This window comes from Schistocerca serialis, chromosome 6, assembly GCF_023864345.2.
Source record: "Schistocerca serialis cubense isolate TAMUIC-IGC-003099 chromosome 6, iqSchSeri2.2, whole genome shotgun sequence".
In the NCBI taxonomy this organism is placed as follows: domain Eukaryota; kingdom Metazoa; phylum Arthropoda; class Insecta; order Orthoptera; family Acrididae; genus Schistocerca; species Schistocerca serialis.
Window position 1 is genome coordinate 698,564,294 of NC_064643.1, and position 15,317 is coordinate 698,579,610.

Consider the following 15,317-nt stretch of genomic DNA (forward strand, 5'->3'; position numbering starts at 1 on the left):
GCGGTGACGCGCGCCGGTTATCTGGCGGCGCCGGCCGCCGGGCGCCGGCCAGCGGCTGAGTTATTGGCCTTGTAAGCCCGTGGCGGCGCGGCGCGCGCGTGGATTACTCGCGGCGACGCGATTATCGACAGCGCCCGCGGCCACGCGCTCGTTGTTGTGGCCTGTATCGCTTTCGCCTGTGTGTTCCTCCTCCCCCCTTCCACACGCGCTCTGATTTACTGCCTAGTCCCGCTTGCGCATCTCCGAACGTCCTCCTCCCGTCTTTCTCTCCTGCCAGGCTGGTGGACGTGTAGTGCAAGGTGAGTGTGATTCGCTTGTCTGTGTTCTCCCAATTTGACAACATTTTCAATATAATTATGGTAATTTGTGTTGGATGTCGGCGTTAAATAAGTACAAATGCACACATCGTTAGACAGCTGTACTAGCTCTGACACTTTTCCTGTTACATTTTCACTATTCCACAACGATTCCAGATGTGTTGCAGTGACAATTAACCATGAATAGCAGATTACACGGCTATCTCGTATGGCACCGGAGAGTTGTATTCATTTCTGTTGGACGCGGTAATGTTGCAACACAGCTGCTGAATTTCTTTCCGCTATATTTGGTAGACTTGAAAAAGACACTTAGTACTGTTTATAACTGCATTGGAATGAGGTGTGCAAATATAATTCTCTGAATGGTGACAGTAAAATTGGATTATAATGTACAATAATTCAGTAGTCACTAAAATGACGCAGCACTTCTAAGATGTGTCAACCAAGTAGTAACTGTTATTTCACACGAGTGGAGTAGTAAAAAATATTTCAATGAGAAACTGAGATAAAAAGAAACAGAAAACAGTGCAATGGTAATTGAAGTAAATGTTCTCCTATTTTTCCGGTACCTCGAAAATCGAAATATTTCTGATTCACTAACAATGTGCATATTTGAAACCAACATTATTATGATATTAATGTAAGGAAATACTTAAAAATTATCTACCGTTTTGTCTAAATGCAACACCATGAAGAAAACGTGAGTCTTCGTGAACATACTTTTTTTTTCATATCATATTTTCTTCTTGTACTTCTATGTGTGAATGTTCAATAAGAGAGGGCATTGAAAACAAAACATCATCTCAGAAGTCAATCCACTTTCTCCACGACTTCCAAAATTGACATCAGCAATCCACATAAACGTTTTCTCAAATTCGCAACTCATTTACTCCCCATATTGATTTAGTGCTCTGGTCGTTTACATGTTCACTGGACGTTAAACTCGACGTCTCTTTTTTCGTATTGCAGTTCCCGAGAAATGTTTGCTCTTTGTCTTCCCATACAGTTCACCCAAGCTAGACTATGTGCCAGGATTCCTTTGCAAAGGACGTAACCTGCTTCGACAGTGCTCTCGTCTACATCGAACAGGTTTTGCTGAAAACGCTGCTTTGCAAGTTGGGTATAAGTAACTATTCGAAAGGAAGATTTAGAGTTTAATGTGACGTCAACAACGAGGCCCTTAAAGACATAGCACTAATTCGGATTAGGAAAACTGAGAAGCAATGGTAAAGAAGTCGACCACGTCTTCTTCAAAAGAACCACCCTGGGATTTTCCTGAAGCGATACAGGGAAACCACCCAAAACATGAATCTCAATAACAAAGCAGGGTTTTAGCCTTCGTTACCAGAATAGGTATCCACTTCGCCACCTCTTTCGGTCTTGGTGCATTAGCACGTGTGAAACATTAGTGATTTGCGTCCCAACGCCGAGACTTTATTATCCACAACATAGCAGAACCATGTTTGCATATGGGCCTCTGCGCACCAGTTGGTAGAATGGATCATTTTTCAGGCTCTTTATTGTAGATATGAGGGGCAGTCTAATGAAAACAAGGCAGATGGAAGGGAAGTAGGTAAACTATTTATTATTTCAAAAGTAATCACCATAACATTTAATACATGTGTCTCACTGTGAAACAAGTTGGTCAATGACTTCGAAGAAAAATATTTGCGATGGCCTACGGAACCTTGATAGTATCCAGACATGCATCGCTTCCTTCGAAGCAAACAAAGGGCACTAATATCATTCTGAAGAATGACGTTCGTGGCCGCCGGTTTACTTCGAACGATGGGATGTACTCCAAGCTATGGAGAGGAATTCGGGCTGTATGAAGCATGTCTAATGGTTTCCCAGTGAATCTTCTGCGGCGAACACTAAACGATCTTGGGGGACATGTGGAACCGCCTGGGTACACTCATGGCTCTCTAGGCAACCGCAGCAAATATTTTTCCGCGAAGGCGCTGACCGTCCTTTCTCGCAGTGACATAAATGTGTTCCCAGCTTTGGTGATTACTTTTGAAATAATAAAAAAATTGCTTTTTTCTTCAAGTGTCACGCGTATATTTAACTCACAATTATAGTTTACACAGCGATTTGTAACATCACAGAGCTAATACCGATACTGCAAACAGTTTCTGAAACTGCATTTCGGGAGCATGTGTGCATTCGTTCACAAACTGTAGGGAATGCTATTCTTCTACGTGTTCTGTCACTTCACATGAGTCGTGACTCATTCCAAACCTTGATGAACTTCGTCCGTAAGTTACCTAGCCATGGCGCTAGTCTTGCAAGTAAAGAAGTTGACCGTATTTGGAAGATCGAAACTCCGTGCAGGAACAAGGTTGAAACTTGGATATATCTCTTTCCTTACAGTGCTGTATCAACTGAAACACCCGAGAAGGGGTCACGAAGTATCGCAACTTTAATCCGCCACAGCGTTGGTACATCTCCATTGTGTAAGGCATGCATGTCACAGGTTAGACTTATGGTCTAGCATCTGTTTTGTCAGAGTCCATGTCTCATGGCATGTAGCACAAATTCAGTGCCCTGTAGATGTATAGGTTCCTTTTTTCCCTTACAGTGATATGAAAAATATCCTTCTTTCTAATCCCATGATTTCTTTACGGTGATGCGTGTTTTACAAACAGTAGCACAGCTGCAAACGAACTGGCGCTTGTCGTTGCTGGTTTGTTTTGAATTACATATTAATGTTGTTCCGAAACTCAGCTCACTTAAAAGAATATTTTTTCTAGAATTCTGAAATAAGTGTAATTAAAATAAAATCTGAGAACATGAAATACTTCCTACCATCCTATTTACTTTGTATGAAAGCAGCGAACTGACGTAGCTTCAATTGTCAAGTTACCTTCAGATTTGGATCTAGGCTATCACGATACAACACCTGCAGTTTTGGCTTATCAGGTGTAGTAATTTGTTAGGTTTAATAATTGAATTATATATTGGTATCATAATCGTATTTATGCCCAGAAAGTGATTCTCGGGTATGCTTTATTTTGTACAAAACATAACATTAGAGGTTTATCAAAGGATTTGTCATTCATGGCATGACTATTACTAGCATTCGCATTCTGTTAAACCAATTTCATGACTAAATCGTAGGACTCGGTTGGCAATAAAATATTAGTATTAATTTTCGGATGGAGAACGTATGAGGCTCTGTATTCTTCCTTTGTTCTAAAAGCCGTGAGTGTAGATAGCAATTGTCTATAAATCGAAAAGTATAGGAAAGAATTGGCTTATTCGTACGATTAGGGAGAAAGCTAAATGCTTTAGTTATCTTGCTCATAATAATTTTGTATTTCTCTGGGCGATTAACGTTGTGTTTACACAGTGCATCCACTGTAGAACAAATGCGGTTTCGGCCCTGCTGCAGGTGCTGCGCTGAGAGTGTTGTGTTGGGGGCCTGCGCCGGCTGTGTAGCAGTGTGTCGTTGTCGATGTCGTTGTTGTTGTTGTTGTGGCTATACCTGGGTGCCGCCGCGACGCCGCCGCATCGGTCGTGCTCGGCCCGGGCGTTGTCGACGGCGGCGCGGATGCTGGCAGAAAAAAGAGAGAAAGAAGACAAGAAAGAAGGAAAACATGTGAGGTACAGAGAGATAGAAAGTCGTGCAGAGCCGAGTGGGCAAAGAGCTGGAGACCAGCGAAACAGAGCAGCAGCAGCTAATGTTTGCAAGCAATGTACACATTTACCTTATGCTATGTACAATATTGTATGTGCTGCTATAAGATCAACATAATCACAACACTACCATCTATCATACACATTCTTAGCATTCAGCAGAGAGACTGCCAGTTATGAGATAAATCTATGACACTTGTTGCATGCAGTGTTATGCTAGTGTCTCAGAATTTTCTTTGTAGAATGTTATTTACGTAGTAATGTTCACAAAGTATAACTAGAAAAAAATACTGTATAAGTATCCTTCCAATATCCACTTATATATTAAATTATGTGAAACGTATTTAGAAAGGATTTACTTACTTAATAACTGATTATTTACATTGACATATGGGTATTAGTTACGGATAATATCGGTCACTTATATATGCCCTCTACCAAAAGTCAATAAGTCATTGAATTCAATGGGTAATCACTCAATCAAGACATTTTGTTGTTATAATATTTATCAGTGTCGACATCCCAGCTATAAAGTGCGAAACAACTGTATGGCAAAAAAGTATCACAATTTATTAATGAGAAATACAACGACTGGGGAAACTTTGCGTGTAACAGCCACACCAGATACACATCAAGGAGGAAAGTTTAATTCCGCTCCGCGCTCCCGTGGTGTTACGAACCGACTATAGTTCTTACACTCTGTTAGGAAGTATACAGCCTTTCTACCTTCCGGTGGAGCCATAAGCTTCAGCAGCGTGTCATGAGGTGTCACCAGCACTCGAGACGAACCACTGTAGAGGCCAGCCAGAGGAAAAATGTCATGTGATCAGATCACATTAAACACTCAGTCAGCTACAGAATGTGACAGACCTGTCTTCTTTAGATTGAGTGTGATCAGCTCATTTGTATCTGCTTCCTCCCTGGAAAATGTGAACGCAGCAGTCTCTCTCCGTTAATTACACTCTCCGTCCCTGCCCCCATCTCTCTCTCTGTCTGTCTATGTATCTATCTGTCTCTATCTAACGTACATAATACTCGCTTCTTCTATTCTTCATTGTCACATGTGTTGACATAAATCTACCTCTTCGAGGCAACAATTACCAGAAACCACAAATGGAAGTAGTATATGGACACTCAAATCTTTTTAATCTTATTTGTCATATTAAAATTGTTATATTTTAGGTAACTATGATGTAAAATTGTACTGTATGTGTAAAACACTGCTCCATTGTAAAAGAGGGCCTGATGGCCCAAATCGGATCACATTAAATAATTAAATAAAATAACTAGTCCCATAATTCTATTAGAAAGCACACTGCCTTGACGGGTCATGTGTCAGATCTACGGAAGCTCTGTATGATTGACCGCAATGTGGAAGATTGTATCAGAAAATGGACATGGGTTACTAAAATACTTTTTAGTCTGAACGTGTGATCGTAAATTATAATGAAGTGTCCGAAAACGGAACAGCAGAAGTGTCCGCAGCCTAGGCCAGACATAATAAGAGCAACACAGTGAAGTGTTCCACGACCGAAGTCACCAACTGACGTTCATTCCATTTTACTGAGATACCGTCGACGAAAGCGAGAGAGTACAACTGTAATTGGTCTCCCAAAAAGCAAAATTATACAAAACGTGCAGCCGATTTTTCAGCTCCTCGCCTTTATGAACGGGAAATTAGGACACTTTTGTGTTACCAGCACGACGCTGTAAACCCTTGCTCTTACGAATCGCGAATTTAGTGGACAGTAGCACAATCAGCTTGTTCACGTCTTCATGAGAGGTGAAACCGACACAGTCTCACATTTCTTCGCAGTACAGTATGGTATCTACATGAGGGCGTAGGTTGCTGAACATGTTAATTATCTCGTCATCCAAAACGACTTTTCGAAACGAAAAGATTTAGCTACAATATCTTCTGTGACCGTCTATTCTGGTATATATTGACATCAGCGATCCTTTCTTGGGTATGGATGATATATCTTGTGTTCACGGAGCTAACTTGATCGATCGCTTGCTTCAAAATGAAACTATACGCTACATTAGCGTAAATTGATGGTGATCAGAATATCAAATAGTGTTTACAGAAGCCCCAAATGATACTTATACTGAGTTCCTTTTCCAACGTATGAATATTTGAGTATTATTGCGTTAAACATTGGCGTATTCTAAGTTCCTAAAGATATATTCGCGAATAAATGCGTATAAAAAGGAACGTATTATCATAAATTAACCAATATTAAATAATGTGCAGCTGTAGGCCGGTTCCTTCTGCATGGCCGGCCGAAGTGGCCGTGCGGTTAAAGGCGCTGCAGTCTGGAACCGCAAGACCGCTACGGTCGCAGGTTCGAATCCTGCCTCGGGCATGGATGTTTGTGATGTCCTTAGGTTAGTTAGGTTAAACTAGTTCTAAGTTCTAGGGGACTAATGACCTCAGCAGATGAGTCCCATAGTGCTCAGAGCCATTTGAACCATTTTTGAACCTTCTGCATGAATCGTGGAATGTGTTTAGCAAATAGCCAGCCGCGGTGGCCGTGCGGTTCTAGGCGCTTCAGTCCGGAGCCACGTGACTGCTACGGTTGCAGGTTCGAATCCTGCCTCGGGCATGGATGTGTGTGATGTCCTTAGGTTGGTTAGGTTTAAGTAGTTCTAAGTTCTAGGGGACTGAGACCTCAGATGTTAAGTCCCATAGTGCTCAGAACCATTTCTTTTGTTTAGCAAATATTCGAAATCGCAGATGAGTAGTCAATGACCAGTTAATCACACCGCAATTTGCAGGAACGATTGAATAATCTGCCCAGACTCCTTATTCTTCGAATTACATTCAGATTGCCAGTGTCTTCAAATAGCTTCGCAGTGACATAGCGATCCGTCGTGAAATAGACGGGAAAGGATTAATACAAGAGAGATGTTTGAGCATTCAGAGGGCAAACTGAAGTGGAAATAAAACGGGCCGCGGTTATTTCCGAATTTTAAACGACGTTTGGCGGGGATACCCCCGCCTGCCCCCACCTACCAGTCCGCAGCCCAGCCGCAGAGCAGCAGAATGTCCGCTGCGCAAATCTCGTTTGCATTCAAGAGCGGCTGGCGAGCCAACAGCTTTGTCGCCGGAATTAAGGCGGAAATTCTCTCTGTCTGGCGCTGCTCAAAGGGCCGACGAGCGGGCTGCGGGCAATCTCATAACAAAAACAAAACTTTCTTGCAAAAAAAGCACGAAAATTATGCACGAACAGCAGTCGCGCTCCTCCCTGCGAAGCAATGCAAACGTTCAGATCAAAGGTTGGCTTAAGTGTCTATGGTTCCGTTATTATACCAGATTTTAAATCAATATGCCCTCAATGACTGGTTTTACAGTGGCTGTAGTCCCTGTTTTCTCGTTCTAGTTACTCATTCATCTAATACTGCTAAGGAAATCTTTGTGACTTAGTAAACTATTAAGCATTCATCAGGTTAAAAGTATGTAATAATGAATGCTCTCGAAGCGACAGCCTTGTTACACCGAGCTGATACCGTCCCAGACGCCGAAAATCTACAGAAGGAACTGAGCCACTTACGTAAAGTTTTCAAGGAAAACGGTTTCGACAACTGACAAATTTCGCAAGCAATTTCATCTAAGCCACGAAAGCAGAAGGCCTCAGAAGAAGGCAGTAAGAAGATGGCGTTTTTACCATTCTGTCATTGAATAACATGGAAGATTAGCCTGCTCATGAAGAGACATAAAATCTACACGGTCTTCAAGACAACCAGCAAGGATCCGGCAAATAATGAAACTTAGGTCTCAGAACACGTCGAATATACGAACTACTGTGCGGCTGTGGTCAACTTTATGTCCTCGGACAGTCCGCACTATTGAAAACCGACGCATCATAGTGAAGGTGTTTACGTCTTCACCATCCTGAAAAATAAGCTGCAGTGGAACATGCACTGGAAAATGAAGACCGAATTGCATTCGACGAGACTTCTGTTATCAAACGGATCAATGGCTTCAGGTATAGCGTGACAAACGAAGGAACAGAGGTCAAAATATCGTATAACACCCTCAGTAAAGACAGTGGATTGCAGCTGAATACAGCCTGGGATCCTAAGACTGCAGAGTTGAAGCGGGCGCAGCGGTCGCGCCACCAAAACATTATCATATACGGTGCAGGACTGAGCACCGGCGACGTAACTGGCGAAGTATGACAGTGACATCCACACAACAGTCAACCACTTGACAATGGCAGAGGAGATCTCTGCCAGAAACTCGTGAGCAGTTGACCACTTAATGGAGCTTGAAACCCGAAAGTATTTTATTGACCTGAAAGAATGTTTGATCTCCACCATGCTCTACTAGGGATGGTCCTTATCAGCGTCAGCATGGTGTTACCTTTAAAGTATTTGCGCGGCCAGTTATATGGAGATATACAATTTAACGCGGTCTCCTAACCACGATTTAGTTTGATATTTTCCACACTAACAAATCATTGTTCTCTGTTAAAGCGCACCGAAATGCTGTACGTACTTACTTGCGGAACAAAAATGGCTCAGAGCACTATGGTACTTAACTTCTAAGGTCATCAGTCCCCTAGAACTTAGAACTACTTAAACCTAACTAACCTAAGGACATCACACACTTGCAGAACAGTGCTTAGAAGACGTATGTCATAAAATCTAATTTTATTCAGTAATGGTGGGTGGTTTAGGCTTCCATCACACAAGATAGTAACGGTGATCAATGGTACGACACAGAATATTAACACATCTGGCTTTGGTGGAATATGGTTTACTTTGGGAATATACAAATATGTCGCTCGGACAGGATCTTTTAATGTATTCAGATTTTGTACTATGAAGTTGCAAATAACAAACCAGAACTTTCGATAAAAAAAGATTTTCGTATTAATAACAACCTATTTCATGAACAAGAGTATTGTCATAATTCATAAGACTGCTCAAGTTAATAAATATTAGAACTGTTACATGACCTGCCCTTCAACTTTTGCTTTCTGTTTAGCAGAATTGGAAAGATAAATTACTCTACGAATAGGGGCTTAGTTTCGTAAAAATTAAAGGTATCTAAAAACCTCTCCTGATATTTTCATTTGTACTGGTTGACAGAATAAATAAAATGTAAGATGTATTCGTAGGTCTTACAGGCCTAGCCTATGTCATTGACCTAAATCGATCTTTGGATGGTGGAAGATAGAGCAGGATGTTAGAAATCATGAAGATAATGGAGAAGCGTAAAATTACTATGTTAGTGCTATGAAGGTGCGCATCGGCTACCTGGTATATTTGCTGTCTATGTTGTTATGACAACAGTACAGAGAAATGAAATCTTCAATATTCATGAACGTGATTCAAGGCCAAAAGTAAAAGAAATAACTCCTAAGTCAAGTAGAGGCAGCTCTCATGTGTATAAAGTCAGCAAATCATTTACGTACTGAATTAATAGCGTTATTTATAAATGAATGATGTATCCCGTGAACTGGTAAGATTTTTCGATGAATAAACAAATAAATAGTGCTTCGAAAGTGAATCAGGTAGTAACGGAGATAGTAATCCGGCAGCTCCACGAGCCTTTAACTATCAATGCGTCGTTTCTCATCATAACACTGTTCTGATGACGACTCACACTTGAGAATGATACAAACATGAATTTTCTGGTCAAATATAATGGCGCAAAGTGCAGGCGTGGCTAGCATCTGCTTTACTTTGCAGTATGCAGTTCTCGCAGCATTTCCATACTTATGTCCAACTGCTGTTATGTGTAAGGCGCAAGTGATAATATAAAGACCGCCAAATACGAGCTTCCACTGCAAACTAGTTAATCCATTATGGTGTCTCGTAAGTTCTACTCGCTGTTTAGAAACCGGTCTTGTATCTCAAAGGCTACGTTACTCTACACGAAGCAACAATTTAACGTGCCCGCTTCTGAATTCGGCGCTCGAGAATGCTCGACAACGTGTAAATCCACGCTGTAACGTCACAAAGCTCGTCTAGATTCACGTCCGTGCTCGCTTTCACGCTCCGTGTGAGGAGAGCTTCAGACCGGGAAACGGTCTCCGCAGCAGCGCGCTAGGCCCGGGTAGGCTGAGGCTGCAACCCGCAGCGCAGCCGGCGCGGCGGCGGCAGCGAGTTTGCGGTAACGACTTGCGGGGGCGGGCAAGGAGGGCCGCGGTCTCCGTGGCAACCGCACGTGCGGCGCCCGGCGCGCATCGCGCACGCCGGTCACGCTTTGCGCCGCGCCGCCCAGTGGGGCAGGCGTCCCCCCCACCCCAGCCACACCCCGCGCCGCCCGCGTACGTCGGCGCGCAGTTACGGATTAGAAACACGCGTCGCGCCTTCCATAATGTATCAGCGGCGACGGCGACAACAGCACCCCGGCGTGCTTCGTGGCTGCGGCCGCGCCGGGGGATTTTCGGCAGGATACGCACACGCGCGTCCGTCCGGAATACACTGCCGGCCCTTCCGACAGGGCTCCAGGGAGAGGAAAGCCGTCACGTGAAGACAGTCCACTGGAGCGGCCACCTTTCGCAGCCAGACTGCAAACCTGACTGCGAGTCGCGACACACGCTGCTACTGGTCCAGAGGGCACAGCGCGACAGCTGCGTGAAAGATACCTTCCGTCAGCCGCCACGTAACACCACCAGACTTGTACGTTGTGCGGAATTACAGAGTTCCTTCACGACGGCAAGTATTATTAGAAGCTTATATTGACACGCCAACGGCCTTGCCGCAATGGTAACAACGGTTCCCGTCCGATCACGGAAGTTAAGCACTATCGGGCTGAGCTAGCACTTGGATGCATGCCGAGTGCTGTTGTCAGGCGGTGTGTGGTCAGCCCCTGTGAGGCCGATTGAGGAGCTACTCGACTGAGAAGCTGCGACACCGGTCACGAAAATTGAGAGAGCTGTGCTGACCACATGCCCCTACATACCCGTATCAGGTGATGCCTAAGGGCCAAGGATGAGACGGCGGCCGGTCGATGTGGTTGGGCCTTCAAGGCCTGTTCGGATGGTGTTTAGTTTTATGCATAAATTCTCATTTTTATCTTTAATATTTTAACTAACGTGGTTCAGGGATTGATGCTTGTGTTCAATCATTTCTAGCCGACGCCGTACGGCACAAAACGGGATGCCTTGCCGGTCGGACACTCAACTAGCGCCGTGAAAATGGCTGTTTAAACCACTGTGAGGCCTTCCAGCCTTACAAAGGAACTGTCCAATCCAATATGACGAAACCCATCCCGAACACTTTCAAGCAGGAAAGGAACACCGAAAGAAAGGCCCTGTCAAAACTTTAGCTGATAACGTGCACTGCAAGTATTTTTTTTAAATGAAAGCTGAAAACTGCCAAACACTTATCTCGCCAGACGATTGGAGAACTCTACATCCTTGCCACAGCTTTAGCACGCAGCGCATACGCAATACGGCAGGCACATTTCCTTGACTGACGGCACATCGGTAAACAGATAACACAGCGCAGCTTGATCGCAATTTGTAAAGCAAATTTCAGTTTCCGTTAACAGTTCCTCTGACACAATTGTTCACAGTTAATATTAGCTGGAATTCGCACCTTACTTAATAGACACAATAATTAGCAGCTGCCTTTGTGGTATCACGGTTAAGAGTGAAGATAAAACACAGTTAAACTTTTTCGTGATTTTTTCGTATTGCTTGCAAACATCATCTGTCTTTCGTGAAGTTTCCAGAGTCTCAAAGTAATTTGAAATCCAGCTAATGTTTTCTACCTAGCAAAGACGGTATATGAAGAACATGGTATGCAGCTGATATCATCTACTTCTCCTGAAGACCTACATATGTTTTATAAATTAGTTAGTTCCTTGGACATTCTTTTGAATGGAGTCGAAACAATAGAAGAAATGAGAAATAGCTCAGAAAATATCCTGAAACATGGTTAAAACGATGATTGTTGTACTAATTTAAGTACAGAATAGCAACAGAGTTCCTTCCAAGCCCAAAAAAACATTTGCAGTAATAGCTTCCAGTGACAAAGAAAAGGGAGTAAATTTTTAGTTAAACGAAGGAGGGCGATATCTATTAAATTTAAGCAGTGTGCAAAACCAATTTTAATTCGTAAAATATGAACATGAACTGTATGGATGGATGAAACATTTACACTAAGTGCCAAGTATGCACCAAAATGAACCTCGCGAAAGTGTGTAAGAAAAATTATTCGAAAAAGTTAAAACTGCTTGTCAGAGTCAGTGCACCGTTACTGAGGGAGATGTACAAGACTGGGCGCTCTGAATTTGCAAGTGAGATGAACATTACTGATTATCAGTCTTCTTTATCTGGTTGAAAAGGTTCATGAGATTATACGGAAACGGAATTCGCTAAACTACGAATTTTACATCAAGTAAACAGGTAGAGAACATGTCTTTAATGGGCAATACTGTAGAGGTGACGAAGGTTATTGTGATCCTCTAAAATGCTGTGTATGAAGAAATTAGTCAGGTTTCAAGCAAGAACCACGTGCAAACCACCCTTTATCATTTTGAGAGAAAAAAAGATGGTCGCTAGTCCAGTCAATGAATGCTATGACACAGTCTCATACAACAATACCAGTGGTAACTATCAACGCAATTCCGTTTTCTCAGGTTTATATCTGTCTTCAGGAACCTCATGGGAAATAATTATCAAAAACTGTAAAAAAAGGACTGTTGACTTGTAAAAATCCTGTCATCGACGCAGCAAAATCTGGAACAATCGGAGATAATGATTTTCAGTGTTATATCCGAAAGGTCTTCTGAAAATTTGCCTCATTTTTGAGCTCTTCGCCTGGACATCAAGACACCACTGTCCTTAGGAGAACGTCGGAAAGGTTGTTAATATAATTCTGATTGCACTCGTAACAAATAGTGTGATTCAGACTCTCGCTAAGAGAATTTTTAACAGTGTAAAACACTTTTCAGAAAATTAGCGGACAATATAGTTTCCGGTAGCTCTTTGTTATTTCTGTTTTATCAGTAGCACGGTATTGTTCAACTTCACTGCTTTCTGTACTGTTAGTTCCCGTCACACCCTTTTACGAATTTCATCAAGTATACCTGGCACGTAGCAAAATATACAGAACAACGGCCCTTACCGTTTCTTACGCCAGCCAACTTCTGTCTCAATAAAATTAGTAATTGCTATAAAGTGCCTACATGGATTAATTTTTCTTCTGTCAGGTGTCTAATGAAAATGTTTACTTTCCTCATATGTAACACGCTTCGCGGTTTTATGACGACTCCAAGGAATAAACAAAGATCTGTTTGATTTGTATCAAAATATGCTTGTTCAAAGATGTTAAGGACTGTTCTACAGGAACGGTCCATGTTGTCCCAATTGATGGAAGTCGTCTGTAATGTAACATCGTACATTGAGTTGATTTTCTTTCACTTGTTAGTTGCTTGTGTAACAATTGCATCTGCAGTAGCTCACCTGTTGATATGAACTCCACGTTGCTCAAAAAGTTAATGAGCTGAGCCACTGTCGCTATGGTTTAAGCGCTTAAAAATCGCGTGTGTACACTTCGAAATTCGCGGTACGTGCCGCTACGTTCTCTCGTCCCAGCCCTGTCTGCTTATTCGCATTGTAGGCAGGAAGGTCTGTTGAAACTGCTGTTATAAGTGGTTCTTCGCCTGGCGAAAAATAAGTAACTTTAACATAGAAAATACTTGCAGTACGCTTATTTTACTTTATTTTATTTTTTTTAATTTTTTTTTGAGTCATCAGTCATCTGACTGGTTTGATGTAGCCCGCCACGATTTCCTTTCCCGTGCCAAGCTCTTCATCTCAGATAAGCACTTGCAACCTACGTCCTCAATTATTTGCTGGATGTATTCCAATCTCTGTTTTCCTATACAACTTTTATCCTCTATAGCTCCCTCTAATACCATCCAACTTATTCTGTGATGCCCTATCACCTTGTCTCATCTTTCCGGTGTTTTCCACGTATTCCTTTCCTCTCCGATTCCGCGCAAAATCCCCTTACCTTGCCAGTCCACCAGATATATCAACGTGCGTCTGTTGCTCCACATCTCAAATGCTTCGATTCTATTCTGTTTTCCCACCGGACCATTTTTAATTACCATATAATGATGTGTTCCAAAAGTACATTCTCAGAAATTTCTTCCTCAAATTAAGGCCTACGTTTGATACTAGTAGACTTTCCTTAGCGAGGAATGTCGTTTTTTCCTGTGCTAGTCTGCTTCTTATGTCCTTCTTGCACCGTCTGTCATTGGTTATTTTACTGCCTAGGTAGCAGAACTCCTTAGAGTCATCTACTTTGTGACCATAAATCCTGATGTTAACTTTCTCGCTGTTCACACTGCTGTTACTTCTCTTTACTTTCGCGTTTCTTCGATTTACTCTCAATCCGTATTCTGTAATCATTAGACTGTTCACTCCATTTAGTAATTCCCTGATTCTTCTTCGCTTTCATTGAGGATAGCACTGTCATCAGCCAATTGTTTCATTGATATCCTTTCATCTAGAGTTTTAGTTCCACTCCAGAACCTTTCTTTTATTTCCATCACTGCTCCTTCGATGTACAGACTGAACAATAGCGACCGAAGGCTATATACCTGTTCCGTATTCTGTAATCATTAGACTGTTCACTCCATTTAGTAATTCCCTGATTCTTCTTCGCTTTCATTGAGGATAGCACTGTCATCAGCCAATTGTTTCATTGATATCCTTTCATCTAGAGTTTTAGTTCCACTCCAGAACCTTTCTTTTATTTCCATCACTGCTCCTTCGATGTACAGACTGAACAATAGCGACCGAAGGCTATATACCTGTCTTACACCATTCTTAATCCGAGCACTTCGTTCTTGATCTTCCATTATTGTTCCCTCTTGGCTCTTGCACATGTTGTATATTAGCTGTTTCTCCCGATAGCTTACCCCTATTTTTCTCAGAATTTCAAGCATGTTTCCCCATCTGACATTGTCTAACGCTTTTTCGATGTCGATAAATCCAGAACGACTTAGAAGCAAAAATTTTGACAATGCATTTCTTTCGGTGTATTCTTCCTGTGTGTAAAATCTTAGGGCAAGTTTTGACATTTAGGATTGGACCATTCCTTTGTTAGTTGGAGGGGAAATTCCGATTTATTACAGATAATTTTTGATTTGACTTTTTTTTTTCAAACTTGTTTCAGCACCTTCTCTGCCGCCTGAAGTGAATTTTATTTATTGTTCTTTCTTTTTTGACACCATTAATTATTTACGTCGATAGTTCTACAGCTTGCTTGCTGATTACCGAGACTGAAGATGACATCAGACTGGAATCTCCAAGTTGCAGCCAACGGGTTCAGATTACAACCTGAAATAGTCTGTAGACGTAATTGCAGTGGTGGCATTTCATGCCA

At 42.3% G+C, this 15,317-nt stretch overlaps 1 protein-coding gene across 1 annotated transcript in view; it reads right to left on the reverse strand.

Moving 5' to 3' along the window:
- The window catches only part of LOC126485037 (lachesin-like), an 897,349-nt gene that overhangs the window by 73,729 nt on the left and 808,303 nt on the right, over window positions 1–15,317 (reverse strand). The window contains exon 7 of the mRNA XM_050108642.1: window positions 3,805–3,873. Within this exon, the coding sequence (XP_049964599.1) occupies window positions 3,805–3,873 (69 nt within the window). The remainder of the gene's footprint in view (window positions 1–3,804; window positions 3,874–15,317) is intronic.